The following is a 16,708-nucleotide window of genomic DNA, read 5'->3' on the forward strand; positions in this document are numbered from 1 at the left end:
TCTCTCACTTTGCAATAACCCTCTGAGCTCTATTATTTCCCACAAGCATACTTCTAGAGCTAATAAGGAAGCATCTGTTTTACCAAAAAGTATAATAAAACTTCACAGTTCAATCCATTTCCCCATATCTCTTTAAAAGTTTTTCTTTCCTTTACACAGTAATAATTATGCTTTTCTTTTACTTTTTTTAAAAAAAATAAATGACAACAATTTATATGTATAAACAGAGATAGAGAGATAAAACGTAGAAGATAAAGATTTATTTCCCTCATCCTTCTGAAAACTCCACTGTGTTTTTTGGATGTGAGGCATGTGACTCTCACACAAACTGTGGGTTTGAGGGTTGAGTATTGGCTGTCTACTAAAATTTCAATAAATGTAAAATCACTGAAATAAAAAAGAAACTCACTAGACTAATAATCTGTACGATGGGATCGGGCATCTCCAGCTCATCCCAGCCTGGCTAAAAGACAAAGTGTCAGTATTTCATTTGTTCAAAGAGCTTGCTTATTTGCAAAAGAATACCTGTGTTTTGTTTTGGTTTTTATATGCTGCTGTCTATAAATAGAATCTGTAGAAACAGGCAGAAAATCCTTAATATGGCTGAACATCTTAGATTTTTGTCTAATCTCAGAGTTGGTCATTTAAATAAGGCTGAAGGACAGCAGCACAGCACAGAAAAGGGCTTATGAATGTGTTTATAAATGTTCCCAGCATGGTCACCTCCAGAAGCATGACTCTTACAGACTTGCCTTTACCTCCCGATTTAGAGCTGCTTCACCTGTCTGATCCCTTACATTTGAACTTTTCACTGTAATTCGAGTCAATTTTATGATTGTAGGCATGCTAAAAGAAGTGATTCACTTCTGCCAGCACTTCTGACAAACAGCAGGATATTTTGGGCTGCTTTACAGCATTGTCACAGTATGTGTTAGCGTTCCTTTTTTGGGGAAAAAGGATACAGAATTATCAAAGTAGGCCGTTACTTTCTCTTTTATCCTAGGTTAGTTACGGTGATCATTTATTTTTTTTTAAGTTAGATGTGTAATTGGTGCTGAAGTGAAACCCTGTGGGTTCCTGCTGCAAGGGAAGAGTTGTGGGTTCAAACATTTGGCATTAATGGCTCCTGTTAGGAACCATATGAGATGTGGCCTTTCACCACACAGACCAATCTGAATAAATGCAGAAGATGTACCCCTTGAAAACTCATTCTGTATGTTCCACTTTCATATCTTTTTTGATGAGTAGTAATTAACCAAAGCAATTAAGATGATCTGCCATGAAGACGCAGATGTTTCATTTGTGGAGCAGGGCCATTTTAATGTTGTCTCAGTTATAGATATTTACTGTATTTTAATGCCTTGCGATCTAAATCAGGGAGCAGGAAGCTGTTGCACTAAACTGGTATGCAGTATTTTCCTCTGGGAAAGAGTGACTTTTCTAATCCCTGCTCTGCTAGAGGCTGATTTAGTTCATTGATTCACAGCACACTGAGTAATGCTGACGGCTGAGTCTCTAGATGAGAGTGGAAAACTTTTTTTTAGAACCATGAATTACTGCTGATTTCACATTTTGTGCATGATGCAAATTCATCCTGAATTATTTTCTGAGTGTGATGATCCTGCTCTGAACCAGATATACAGCAGTATAGTGTGTGCAGCTGCTACACATAAGTATGGTCAATGAATAAAGTTCTGCTTTCAGTTGTACCACTGCAGATCAGAAGCAACCTCACTGAATTCAGCAAAACCGCTAACAATGTACGCCAGTGGGATTGGCCCAGAACTTGTCTCAATTAGATGAGGATACAGAAAACTACAAGATGGGAGGAGGAAATTTTCTCAATTTCTACATTAAAATTGTAGGCTATGAAAAGGAAGGATGCTGACTGACAGCTGAAGTAGTACGAGTTTAGGTTTCATAGCTTTGGTACAGAGCAACTCAATAGATTTTTGAAAAGATCACTGAATGCAAAAATGGCAATCAGAACTTAGAGTTACATCTCCGAGGAATAATTCTGCTGGCATTGCTTTTCATTAGTTAGCCCTGATAGGTTAGGCCAGCTCCTTCATGCTTACATACTTTTGACCATTGCAGTCATACATTACTGTAGTAGAAGGACTTCAGTACATTCCTTAAAAGCACAACTATCCTGGCACGTTTGAATACATATGGAAACTCCCACAGATAACAAGTAGAATTGTCCTACAATAGTTATATCCTAGGAGTATTAAATTCACTCCTCCTGTACACGTATGTCTTTGACCACGATAACTTTGCTGTCTGCTACCACAGAAATATGCCCAAAAGTTCACACGGATTCTATATTTAAATTTTTTCATAGCAGGAGTATGTAAACCAACAGTGATCAAGATTGTGGAGTGGTCCAAATTACCCTTCTTGAATACAAGTATTAGTGGGAAGGTTCTTAACAATAATGCCTGTAACAGTCATAACGCAGACACCTGCATTTCAGAAGGTAGGATTTAAACATCCAAAGTTTACTTCTCCTTCCTGCCACTGCTTATTCAAATGTCACCTTCTGTCTCCTGAACACCATTCAGATGTTAAAACCAGAGGAAGAAGGCTTCTCCCACACGTTCCTGCATGCCTCCCTTTCCCACAGTGCTGTCTTTTTTGAGTAATTTCCAGAGGCTTTCCAGATAACTTCAGGCCTACTTGTATTCCTTAAATTTCTGACCTCCACCAGCTTCTGCTGCATGGGCTCAAGTATATCCTGTTTTGCTTTTCTCACCTGTCTTCTTCAAATCTTAATTGCTGGAAAATATTTTCTCAGACCTCCAATGGTAAAAAATGGCATGCCTGTTGCACCCCTCTTCACATTTCTGACTGCACTCTCAAGTGCATGTGCAGCATTCCTTGTGCACACATGAGAGAAGAATCTGGGCCAGGGAGAACACCACCCTACTAATGCTGTTCATCTCCTCAGGGTTACTAAAAATCACATACTGTCCAAATCTTCCGTGTAATAATCTCTGCCTTTGACTTCAAAGTCTATAATGAAAAGCTGCATACAAAAATTAAATCCATTGTGAACCCCTGAAATATATAAATCATCCTGGACTGACCCCCAGGCTTGACAACCGTGACCTGACCTGACTAAAATAATTGTTCAGGAGAGTTATTTCTTCTGCTAATATGTTACCTGTATTTGCTTCCTGATGAAAACATCCTCTGAAAGCAAGATAGAGATACCAAGGATGATTTAATATCTCATAGGAAGAAAACTAGCTGAAGTTTGGAATGCCCATCTCATTTCATGGGTTAATCATCTACAGCGTACATCTGCTGTGATCTAGCTGTTCTGAGGAGAAATGTGTGCACACCAAGTCCTTAGGAGAAAAAGAAGAGTACCACCAAGGTTTTCTGAAGCTTGTTTCTGCATGATAATTTCTGCCTATTCTAGTTTCTCTAAAACTGTCAGATCCGGGAAAGAAAGATCTGTAGCCATTAAAGCTGAAGACAATTTCACTATGATTTTTAAGGAAATGAAACAAGACCTCATGCTACTGAAAAAGCTATTTGAACTAAAGAGGATTGTTTCCTACCTGTGGAAATCATGTCTAACAAGTAATTAGAACTTCAGTGCTTGAGCATGAGAATATCTCGAATCAGATGAAATCTGAAATCATATATATATGTGGATGTGTGTGTGTGTGTGTCCGTGTATGTATATGTTGAATTCTTTATCTTCATAAAAGCCACAGAAGATACGTTTTTGTTTTGTCAGTGTTTTTTTTTTTTTTTTTAAATATGCTAGATTCTAGATTTTACCAACCAGTTTGTAATGTTTCAGTATTTCACCATTAGGAAACATTTCTTAAAAATAAGAATAAAAAAAGCTAAGTTTATGACACTAGCAGGAAATTGTTTCTTTGGGATATGAAATATATTATTTTTCCCATCTAGTCCCAGTTATTTATGGTGGCAGGAATCCATTCACACTGGGACAGGAAGCTATAAAATCTGTTGAGTGCAGAGTCATTGAGCTGGTACATGAGATTAGCTAGCAGTCCCCAAGAAAAAACTGGTGTGGATGTGAAGCATTCACAAGCTTTTGTCATTCTCGGAAGAGTCTTTGGGCACACTGTTTTTTCCTGAGTATTTTGAGAACCCCACATTTGTACTCAGAAGAAATCCCATAGCAGGGCTAGAGTACTGAGAGTCTTTGCATAAAAAAGTTATCTTCTTTTGGCACGATGAAGAAAGAAGCACAAAGGTGCAAAACGTTTTAGAGGGCACTGAAGGAGGGCACCGAAGCAAGCCCCAGTTTATGGGCTGTGGTGTTCCCTATTGCCTCCTCATCCATCCTCCGCTGACTTTTATTCAGGGATCAATAGAGAATATTACAGTGAAAACAGTATTAACTCTCTGACTTTACTGACTTTAGAGAGTATTAACTCTCTAACTCTCTGGCTGTTAGCCTGTGTGTGTTAATAAGCTTACTTCTGGATCGCCCATGAGTATTAGAAAATTGTGTCAGCTGGCCATATGAGCTTTCCACAGTCATTCATTTTCCCTGAGAAGTAAAGAGGCCTCACTAGTTCTCACTTCTTAAGGAGTGGGACTAGGCTCAGAAGCAAGTGTTCCTGAAGTAGGACAAACGCGTCAATGCAAAACATGCAGTAAGATAACAGAAGATACTGTGGATAGATTTTTCCCAGGACAGGAGGACAAATGCGTATTTTAAAATATCATTATTAAAGTAGAAGGCTAAAAGCTAGAGTACAGCCTATTTTCATGTAATTGCCCAAAATGCAGATAAAACATATATCTATTTCCCAAACACGCTTCTTAATACTACTGCCTGGGGATGGTAGGCCATATAAAATATTCTGTAAGTATCATCACTGTTGCTGCTATTCTTTGCCTGCTGTTACTTAGTTGTTTCAAAAATACTTAGGGTCCCTCTTTTTCATGGAAGAACATTGCAGGGTGGGAAAAACATGACAAATTTTTAACCTGTAGATCATTTTCTCCAGACAGAGTTTTTATCTTTTGCTTCCCTACTTGTAGACTATCACAGTACCTGGAATACACACCTTAAATTGAATTAAGAGCTGAGTCAGCTAGGCTGACAGGCTTTTTGTACAGCCAGAGAGCGCACTTCATCTAGGAAGGAGGTCAGCGTACCTCTTTGTTGGCTAGTAAAATTCCTCAAGTTGTGCATATGAATACCTCCTCTTCCATGCTTCCCCATTCTCAATTATTTGTCCTTTGTACCATATTAGAGAATAAACACAGCTAGAAACAACCTTTTCGGTTTTAACACAGTCTTGATGCATAGGAATTCAACTCCTGGTACCTCTCAGCTCCACTTTCATCCCTACTGGAAGTTAGGATAAATTGATCCAGGCTTCATGCTCTCTCAATAAAAAGGCAAACATGAACTAGTGATTCCTAATGTTGTCAGCTGTTTCCCCAGCGTGTTATGGATGTTGCAGTAGCCCTGTAAATTTAATAAAGCACAAGCCTGCCTGTTTTCAGATATGACTCTTTAGCCCCCCCCAGATTGTGCAGAGACTGGCTGCGTAGTCAGTGCAGTACAGTTCTGGTTGTGGCTGGGCACCACCAGCCCAGGGCCATGAGTCATTTCCAGACTTGATGGCATTTCAAAGAAATCTCATGCAGTGCTCAAAAAGACAGTCCTTTCTGAACGTAATTTTCTGCAGATATGTTGCAGGAACATATTGGAGGTCTATTTATTAAAAGGGCAAATTGACCCCCCTGAACATTGCGCGTATTAGTACAGGGGAAGCAAATAAGGAATTCACTTCAATCTAAAGCATCAGACTTGCAAAACTAGCTTTGGTTCCTTATAGTCTACAGATTATCTGTAGTCCCACTTTGTTTTTGTTAGATCAAAGCCTGAGGCATCTGTTGTAGGACTGAGTCAACACAGAGAGATTAAACTCAAAGTTTTGGTCTCAGTGTACTGACTAAGCTCAGTATTCATTACAACAGGTCTTAAGTACTTTAGCTTCTCAGAAAGCAGAAAAATGTGTTTAAGAAGAAAGGATTTGTAGTTTAGGCAGTCCCTGAAATATAAAAGCTGCAACTTTATACACTCTGGTAGAATTAAATAATTGTTTTTTCTAACATCCCTGTTGCCACTTTAACATAGAACAAAACCCCTGAGCAATGTTTTCACATACATATATATATATAATATATATATATTAGTGTATATATATATTAAGGCATTTCCTTCAAGGACTTTCAGGTCATAGAGAATATTGGCTAATACTTTAGAGGATATATGTTACTTGAATCCCAGGTACATTACTGGACAGATCCAGATGATACCGGGGAATAGGGGTCCAGTCTTACCTTCCAAAAATATTTGTAGGCAATATGTTCTTTGAGCTCAAACAATAGAGTTCAAACCCCAAAGCACAGTAGGACTAAGGATTTTTTTTTAATTATTTTAACTATTTTTAACTATTTTAACAGATTCTCTGCAGTAACAGTCTGCTAGAATCAACAGACTACTGGCTGCAGAATCAGAGGACACCATGCCAAATTGGCTTTCTGGAAGACAAGTCAGAAAGCAACTGTGCCTCAGTAAGTACTCACTATGATCTCCTCTGGGGAAAAGTCCATTGAGAGCTATTTGGGTAAGGTGCGGGGGCAATCACAGTACATGTTAGGTTAAAAAAAGACAGTGACTAACCGACTCCAAAATTATAGCAATCTATCTATAGTTTCTGTAGTTTCCAGCTTTCTGTTAAAAGCAAACATCCAAAGCAAAAATTTGCATACAGATTTCTATACAGAATACATTAATAAAGATTGCTTCAGAGGTTTCCCTACATTTGGCTTCAGACTTTGGTCTTCCTCTTTTAAGCATGCTTGTAGCCTGCAACTAACAGAGAAAAATAAACCAACGAGAAAATTATTCTAAACTGTAACTTGTTAACGGGCAGGTAGGAATGAGCAGATGTTTAAAAAGCTGTGCAACATTCTTGAGGGCATAGAGATACAATTAGAGAGAAAACTCCATATTAGATGAGGAGAAGCTACTAAAGAACTCAAATGGAATTTTTCTACATTTGAAATGAAATTTAAATTTCCCCAAGTATCATGGGTTATAATGCAATTTTATACATAATTGCATAAGAAACAAAACCTGTTTCTTAAATAGACCAGCTTTTGGCTGAGTTTTTATTTGAAAGAATAGGAGCTTTTAACATTTCTTTATGTACCATCTACATAAATCTGGATGGCAGTACATCGCTATAGTTGTAATTGTTTTTCATTTGAGAAAGGGCTTGTAAGAGCAGATCCTTACCAAGGAATCCTGTTTGCTTGCTCCTCCTTGACCCCAGGGGTGGTTATTGACTACTAGTACTACTATTAGTCAAAACTACTAGTAGTGGTTTTATCTCAGGTGAAAGGTTTCCAGCACTGCTCATGCTGCACAATCTAATGACCAGGTGAGGACTCTTGTGGAGTGTGCTGAGTTTGCCTCAAGGATGTGCATGTGTCAGCTCTGGCTGATAAAAACCAGATGCCTTCTGTCAAGGAACTGAATTTCCATCCCATGGTGGCGATGACTGGAGGCATTGTGTCTTGCCAGGGGGTGAAACAAGAGGCTAAGAACAGGAGTGATACCACACTGTAACTGCAGCTCTCACCTCCCTGCTGACACTGGCAGAATAGGGAGCAGAGAAGTCATGTCTCCTACTGAAAAAAAAAAAAAAAACTCAACAAACAAAACAAAGGACCAGAAACAAACAAGGAACCAGAATTACTTAGAAAATGTGTTTTTAGAGCATGTAAAAGTTTGGGAACAGGGTCAAAGATTTTAGAGCTCAATGTCATGCTTTCCATTGGACTATCAGCTCCAAAAAGACAGGGTGATCAAAACACATAACCTAATTAGTGTGTGCTAGTAAGCAACCACATAGGTATAAGGTGAGAAACAGACTTCTGCATCGCTACTTTGGATGATTCTGGGTGAAACAAGGAAGGGGATATTAAAGAGGAATGGTTAATTGGATGGAATGGTACTAATTTCCAAGTCTCCCAAAACTAGACAGAGCTCGGTTTCCTCTTCTTTATCAATCTCCCAAGCAGAGAAGTTGCAGTATTAGAAAATACACAACATTGTTCAACTACAGCTGAAATGAGCAGTGTCTTGATTGAGCAGTATCCTTGAATATATTCTTAACCAGAACAGGGTAATCAGACAGGTAATCAGTGGTATCCTTGTTGCTTGATACAGAAAAGGATTGCTTTTAACGCAAAAGACATTTACCACAGTCACTTGGTTTTACTATTCAGTATTTCATCTAAAAAAAAAAAAAAAAAAAAAAAAAAAAAAAACACATTTTCTCAGAGGAAATTAATACCCCTAATAATATAAAAATGAAATGTACCTTGCTTTTTGGTATGTTAAGCTTTGACTTTATTCTTCATGTTTCTTTTAATATTAAAGAAGTTACATCTATTTCTAATAGGATAGTGCTACTGAGAAATATAGATTGTTAGAGCAAGACTATTCTCAGATGTAGCTGAAAAATAACCAGTACAGCTTCACACATGACCCACCACAATACGGCCACTAAATCACTCTTCCTCTCAAAAGCACAAATCAGGTTTTATCTAGCCTTGGTCAGTCCCCCTGTAGGGAAAACAAGCACTACTCTTACCATTTTACAGATGTGATAGAAGAGGCAGAAGTACTGAAATAACTTTAATTATAATACCAAAAGGAGTTTTGTAGATAAGGTGTTTCAGTAAGTCTCAGACCCAAATCTCACATGTGCTAAAGGTCTACAACTTTCCCTGACAAAGTCATGCGAGGTGATAACTTTCTTTTAGTCCCCTTTGTCAAAGAAAAGATGAACAAGACAAAACTCCTTCCTAAGAAAACAGCTTTTGTAATGACAGTATGGTGGTATAGTTCTGTGTGCAGGCAGAGTTGTGGACAGAGATGTACCATGAGGCTTCTGCCCCACGGTTCCTAATTCCACCCTAAACTACAAGCTCTTGGCAGACCCCTTTCTTAGATAAGAGGATAACTAGAATCTGTTTTGAGACAAGGTCTGCCAAGTCATCTTCCCCCATTGCCTGCTCACTTGCATAGCGTGCTCAGAAGACAGCCAGATTTCCCTGTGCAGCTTTCTGCACACAATGCCAGCTCTATGCACACACATACACACAAACGTTCTGTAATTTTCAAAGAGAAAGTTTAGTACCTAGTTGATTTCTGAATTTACAATTATAACTATGGAAGAGATTGTGCTGAAATAGAGAGATTATATTGAAATACATGATTTTGTATTCACAGGACAGAAACAGAATTTACAAGAATATATTAAATGAAATTAAAATATATAGAGAGAGCATTCATGTAGCAACTAAGTTGTTAAATGTTCTTTTGGAACATCACTGTTCATATCAAGATGGAAGGTGTTTAGTGGCCTGGAAACTGAGTTCTTGATCTGTCCCTGAAAAATTAGGCTTTTGAGATAAATAGTTATCCAAACTGTTATTAGCAGAACTGAAGCTTTGTTTTTGCTCCTGATTGATTTAATCTGAGTGGTAGGGCAGGACAGAATTTAACTTGGGTGCCTAAAATATTACAGAACTAATGCAAGTACAAGCAGTAGACTAGGAAACTTTGATGTTAATCATCAAACCTGACATGGAGACCAGAGTGTAAACACACTACTTTTTACTGTCGTGTGTCGTCCCCCCCTCCTCCCCCCCAAGAATTGCTCTTCCCACCTTAGGTATATTCTGCTGTGCACAGAACATGAGCAAACTCAGGAACAGGGAGCACTTAACCACTGTTCAAGCATTAAGCGGTAGTTCAGCATCATATGCAGAACCTGCAAAGCATTTCATTCTGAGTTCTTCCCAGTGTCTGATACTAAACAAGTGGTGACAGGAGCAATGAGGAGGAATATGACCATGGAGTGGTTTCTCCAGCTACTGCCCTTAGTTGAAAATACACTTTAATTTCTCTTTTATGGAGAAAATTATATAAGCTGCTGTTGCCAATAGTGCCATAGATGTTTTAATCAAAGTTGCTATTAGGTTTGCAGAAGGAAAAAATAAATCTAAAATGTACTAGATCATTAATGGTTGCTTTTCTCAAAGATAGCTGGTAATACATTTAGCTATAATGTTCAATTTTCACTTGGAAGAGTTCATGTTTAGTTATAAGAGGTCTAATCTTACTGTAACTATAAATGCAACAAGACCATATGAACATAGATTTCAGAAAATTTGTATTCATTATCTCCCATTACAGATTAGCACATTTAGTACAAGTAAAAATAGAGTGATGGCTGTCCTACATATGCTCACCAAGTATACTAAAATCAGTTTATTAAAACACTAAACATTTAACTCAGTTATAACAGATTTCTTTTCCAAAGAGAATTTTTTATCAGAATGGGCATTTTGGTACATGTCCATTAAACTCCGAACTGGTTACTGAAAAGATAGACATTTTGATATAAAAAATAATAAATTGTGTTAGAGAAATGGTACTGCATATCTGCCTAAGTTGGCCATAGTTTCCTGGGCTCTGAAAATAGGACAGTGTTCATGGAATATATTTTTTTCATTACTTCAAGTTCTGGTAACCCATCATAATAGAAGAAATGTGTCCATAGTGTGTCCAAGGGCTGTGGTCACCTGCAAGGATGAACAACAGGAACCATAGGGAGTAATAGTAACTAGACATGATACCTGTTCTCTGTTTTTATGCCAACTTTGTGGTACGTTGGTCAGCTGTCTATCAAAAGTGTTATATGTATTATGAGTATGATGTAAACAGAGTTTGAAAGATTGTCCTGTCCTGTCTTTTTCTACTTTCTGTAGAAGACTAAGAACTATTTTTTGTCCAACTCTCTGTGTACACTTAGGAAATTAGATGAGGTACCCTGGAATTTAGCCCGGGTGGACAGTACTAAATATTAGTTATAAGGGCTTTCTATGAAGACTTCCCACAGAGGCTACCAGGAAGGGGCCAGAGGCTACCAGAATGAGATTTCTGTGAACTTGAAGTGAAGTTTCGATGGGAGAGAATGAAGGTCTTAGGTTGTAGTGCTGTTTTCTTCCATTTCTGTATTGAAATGAAGCTTCTTAACAGATCTCTTTAAAATGTCCCTGCGCTGAAGTGTGCTACCCTCCTTATTTCAGATGACCCCTTTCAAATTTTGTCATGCTGTCTGCTTGAAAATGTTATACTCCTGCAAAGAACTTCTACACTGGTCTTAAGAGTGTATGTGGTAGAATGCTCTAGCATCTGATTTTTTTCCTCCTAAAAGAATGAGTAATTGCTAAACATTAAATTAAATGATGATTAGCAATAATACTGTTTTGCAACAGTTTACTGCTGCAAAATTAAATACAGAGTTTTGTGATAATATTATAATTAGAGAGTATAAATTATAAGTGTAGTTTAATTACACAAGTCTTGCTTTGTTTGTTTACACTGAATGAGAACATAGTCAAAATCCACCTAATAGAATAAAATATTCGTAAGACACAATCATTCATAAGTTGCACAGAGTGACTTACAAACGCGATTATAATATCGGTGATGTGACATTCTTATTACCCCACAGAGAGACACCATCAAATATATGTAGCTTCACATTATATATATCTTTGTCTACTACATTATCACCAACTATTTTTCATTGGATCTACATCAAATGTTCGCTGCTTTGGACGTGGTTTTAAGCAAATCTTATTTAAAAAGAAAAACCTGGTAGGTACTTTGTCCTTACTTTCCCTCCACAGAGCTAGAGTATTTAATTACAAGTGCTGACCGTGTATGGTTGGTCTATGTTACTATGGGTTAAGAAACTGAAATTCTTCCTTAGATGATTTATAGTTTTGTCTTTTAGCCAGAAACTCACCTAAAGCACAAAATCTTAATAATGCACACAGAAAAGTCCTTTATGATTCCATGGATCTTAAGATCTGACATTTTTCTTTTCACTGCCTGTGCAGTAAGCATCAATATGATTAAGGTGGCATAGCCACAGTACTGAAGATGAATCTTAATTGTCTTTTAGGAATTCTTAATGAAAAGATTTATTTAGAAAATAAGTACAGCAAAACTACGAAACAAAACGATAGTATTATAGTCCTGCAAGACATTTGCCATTCATTTAACTCGAGATGCGTAACTCACAGCAGTGAGTTTTCCAGAAGTCCCCTGGACTTCTATGCTCCAGTCCAGTAATAAATAGGAAAGCCATTAGAAGTGATATTTGCACTGAATAAATAAATAAATAAATAAATAAATAAAAGATATTCTTTCAAAATGGCCCTAGGCTCTCCCCGCAAAACGCAGCATCATGCCCTTGCTTCACGCCATCATCTTGTCCCCTCACGGAGGCTGGGAAGCAGGCCTTCCCGCTCCATGCCAGCCTGCAAAGAATTGCACCTGAGAACCAAGAAAATACACCCCAAACAGTGCACTTCCTTGTCAGGGGTAATGGGATTTCCAGAACTTGGCAGAAATGCTTTCTTTGATGTAAATACTGCAATTTTTTATGCAAAGTATCCTGGAGTAACAAAAACACAAACTTAACACTAATAAACAGCAGTGATGGATATGGATGACTGAAAATCCCTGCTCTTCACTTGGAACAAAAGAAACCAATAAAAAGCAGTGCTCGTTTCTTACCTTGGCATAACAAGATAGCAGTTTTTAAAGTATCAGGATTTGTCAAGATCACTAAAGGTCATTTTAAAATCTTTTTATGGCTCTTTATAGCTGAAAAAAAGTCTGGCTTTGCAGGCAGATGGGTGAGAGAAGTTTCAATAACAAGTTTAAAGATTTAAAACATTCTTGAAATAGTCCAGCAACTTTCCCTCTTACAAGCACTCCTACTCTGTAACGATACTTCCAAATGCTCACACCACAGTACTCCATGCAAGCACACGTACAGTATAGGATATATGCATAGACACAGAGTTGTATACTGGTTAGGTCCAGCCCAAGGGAGCAGCAGGAGCTCATGGTCAGAGTGGAGGTAGAGGCAAAGGACATATTCAGCCCAAATTTAGGCCAAGTTCAGCGCTGCTATAGTGCCCTCTTAATCAGTTTTTTGTTGGTTCTGCCTGACCCCTGCCATGTGCAGTGGTCCTACGAGTGGCCTGATGAATGCTGGGAGCACGGTGGAGAAGGGAAGATGACATGGCTAGGGAAGCAGGGATGGTGGGGGTGTAACAAGCAATTGGATGGGATTATGCTGCATGGAAGAACCCTAATCCATCATCAGCACAAGGGGGAAGAACTGCAGCATGGGGTTGTTAGCTGGTCAGTCAGGTGTAGAATACACATGTCTAGAATACAGACATCAGCATATCAAGGAAAGGGAGCAATGGTCATTTTAGTCAAAGGTGGCAAGACTGTTGTCTTGGTGAGAAAGGAAGCAGACTGTTAAGAAAACAAACAGGTGATGTATTATAGATCATGTTTTCTGTGATCTCTGTTTACTGAGACAATGAAGAATGTCATTTTGCTGTCATAACAGCTGGACTTTCAGAACTGATCACTCACCTTGATACTGCATAGCTTGGCCACCCTAAGCAGATGCTTAGGTATTGTCAATTTTGTGGTAGTTTAGCCATCAAGTTTCTAAACAGATTCAGGTGGAGGTTAAGGCCATCACACTAATTTCAGCTGGTTGAATAGGAGCTTCTGTGGTCTCATCTCCCCCATCCCCTGCTTTGCCTTGTTTACTGCCCTTGCATATGAACATGCAGTAAGTCAAGCCACAGAGAAAAGCAACTGTGAAATTAAGAAATTAGTTTTTCTGGCCAATTCTTCCTTGAATCAGCTCACAGCATTGTCAGACAAATGCCAGTACTTACTCAAGTGATAGGACAGAAACATCCAGGAAACAGCTCTCACAAATTAATTCAAACTGAATGATAACATATGCAGAAAGGGAGAATCCTTGGCAAGGTGTACTTTGAGGAAAAGAGCATGTGTGCTTTATAGTCAAAGTATATTACGAGTGGTTTTCATCTGTTTCTTCACCAAAGTCTGTTTAAAGATTTGACATTATGTGTCTTTAGAAGTTTAGGTACAAATATACCTATTTATGTTTTACATCAACCTCTTTCATATGAGAATAACTTCCAAGTAACTTCTTAGTGTAATTACCAGGTGGTCAGGATGTGAAAATCTGTGCACTGGGGCATTTTGTTATCTCTTAATCAAGGCCCATATGTTCTCCAAAGATTCCAGAGGAGGGGAGCATGCCCTTTCTGAAGGGTGGAAATAAGTCTTACAAAGGTTCAGAAAAGATGATGTTTCTTCCCAGGTTTGATAGCATTCAGCAAGGCTTTTACACAGCCTTGGAAGTGCATTCTTGAATTCCAAAGAAGGTTTTCTGTTTGTTTTAAATCAAAAACTCATGTATGATTTTAGGCATCGTTCAGAAAAATCCTTAAATACAATTTCCTGAATAGTGACCATACGTGGCTGAAACAACTTCATATTTTATCGTGTTGGAATGAAGATGAACATTTCCTAGTAAACATAGTGAAGGCCTACTTCTCCGCAGAAAATAGATAAACCTACACATGAAGATGCTTATCCTCCCTACATACACACCCTTATCAATCTGTTACATGAGACTTAGAAGTGTGTTTATTTTGCCTTTCAGTCAGAAGTTACTCAGGCTTCTTCCAGAACAGCATTGTCTCTTTTAGAAATCACAATCCAGCCATTGCTTTCCAGATGTAAGCCATAATTACTAAAGGTATTTTTAGTTTTAAGTCCCATCTTCCTGTTCAGCCTGACGATACCTTAATTATATCCTGACAAGGAGCAGGAATCAGCAGCTGCAGGCTAGATTGTGGCATTGAGTCTTAGTCCTTTCCCAGGCTTGTGTGGGTGTTGTGCTGTGGTAAGGATTAGCACCTTCCAGAGAACCACTCTCTAGCTCACACAGAGGAACAAGAAACACTCCTCTTGTTGTTCTCTGCCTTATGGAGCCCAGTGCAGGCAGACTGATCACCAGTTCAGAAAACCACTGATCTCTGTGTAGAAACTTGTATAGTCTGTAAAATACATTTCTTTTTTTACTCTTAAACATATTTGTCTGAGAAAAAAGCTACATATATGAGCTGATGTTCAGGCAGAAATTAAATATGCCTATAAAGAGTTGCATTTCCACATTTTCAGTGTCACACGCACATTTTATAGAGCAAACAAGTTTCCTTAGGTGTTGGAGGGGGGAGGATTGACAATTGCCTTTCCTCTCTTTCCTCTGTAACTGCAGACTTGAATGCTCATTAATGTTCTGCCTGGATCTGCCATCTCCTCTCCTGTCCCTCTGTGATACTCTCATACAGCAGTGGTTTCCTACCTGTATTTAAGGGAATTGGATGCTCAGCCTCACTCTGACAAAGCCATAAGTAGGGTTACACAAAATTGGAAGGATCAAGTGCAGTAGTATAGTGTGCTAGCACTGTATTCCCATCAGCATGTCAAAAATCATCCTATTCTCAGTGCCTCCATGGTCTGATGTCTCAAGCGATGGGATTCTGGTGCTGTCTCCAGAGTGGACATCTATAACTGCCTGCTGCTACCATAACCACAGGCTCCCTCTAACATAAACTGCAGCGTGAGGCACACAGAAATCTGTTAAACGTCAAGTGTACAGGGCACTAGAGAAAACAGATGGGGCATGTGGCATAAATATTTATTGGCATATTTTCTTTAAGTCATAAGTGACAATTAATTACATCAAACCCAAAGGAATAACTCTTAATGGGAAGAAAATATTCACAGCTGTTTTTGAGGCAATAAATTACAAGGAGATGGCTGTGGATGATTCATTATTGCAGTCCAGCAGTTAAAATAGGGGTAGTCTCTAAAATATCAAGACTCATAAATCCACCAAGTCGCTTGAGATATGCACCTTGTAAAGAGTAATTGGGACTAAATTCCAAGTCCCGTCAGGTCACATCAGGACCTAATTCATGTGAACTTGAGTGACTCACAAAAGACAGCATATACTGGGTTGTGTCCTCTTGGAAAGGATCTCTTAGGGCTTGCAGGAAGAGAAGTTGGAAACCCTGTCTGCACATCAGACAGGAGTTTTGCATGGGGCAGATTTTTACATAAGTGAGCCTCTTGAACCCTGTGTACAAGGTAGTGAAGGATGTAGGGGATTAAAGCAAATCAATAGAAGATGTGCTCCAGCACTTTCATTTCCACAGTGCTGTTTCCCAGTCCCATTTTCCTCCTCCCCTTACAGCAAAGGCAGAGAGAGATTTTTTAAAGGCTTACCTTACCTTTTTGCCATGTTCTCAAAGACTTCTGCTACTTTGTTCCTGCCTTTGAGCTGTTGGTTGATGCTAGGCACAATACAATAGCCCCACTTAACTGACACTAAATTGCTTAAATTGTTTAGCCTTTCAAGTCACCACAGTCTTTCTGAACCCAAATCCGTATCTGCACACGCTGCCTGTTTCAGGTATAGGGGTTCTGACCCATTAAACTCCACAGAGGTGTCCCTGTAGGGATGCCATCACTAGGAACACTTATAGGTTTTGCATTTTAAGGAGCAACAGGAGAAATGAGCACGCACGGTTATAGGTGTCCTGCATCTCTACAAGAGTTACAAGATCTCTGACAGAAGACAAATTGACAAACTGAACCAATCATGTAATACTTACCTGGCATGAAAAG

General features: G+C 38.6%; 1 protein-coding gene across 11 annotated transcripts in view; it reads left to right on the forward strand.

The window, feature by feature from the left end:
* The window catches only part of SPHKAP (SPHK1 interactor, AKAP domain containing), a 97,404-nt gene that overhangs the window by 44,285 nt on the left and 36,411 nt on the right, over window positions 1–16,708 (forward strand). For 8 of the 11 annotated variants that reach the window (XM_035335255.1, XM_035335256.1, XM_035335257.1 and 5 more), the window contains one exon: window positions 6,475–6,585. The exons of the other annotated variants lie outside the window; for them this stretch is intronic. In XM_035335255.1, the coding sequence (XP_035191146.1) occupies window positions 6,475–6,585 (111 nt within the window). The remainder of the gene's footprint in view (window positions 1–6,474; window positions 6,586–16,708) is intronic. 11 annotated transcript variants of the gene reach the window in all.

The sequence above is a fragment of the Oxyura jamaicensis genome, chromosome 9 (genome assembly GCF_011077185.1).
Source record: "Oxyura jamaicensis isolate SHBP4307 breed ruddy duck chromosome 9, BPBGC_Ojam_1.0, whole genome shotgun sequence".
Classification (NCBI taxonomy): domain Eukaryota; kingdom Metazoa; phylum Chordata; class Aves; order Anseriformes; family Anatidae; genus Oxyura; species Oxyura jamaicensis.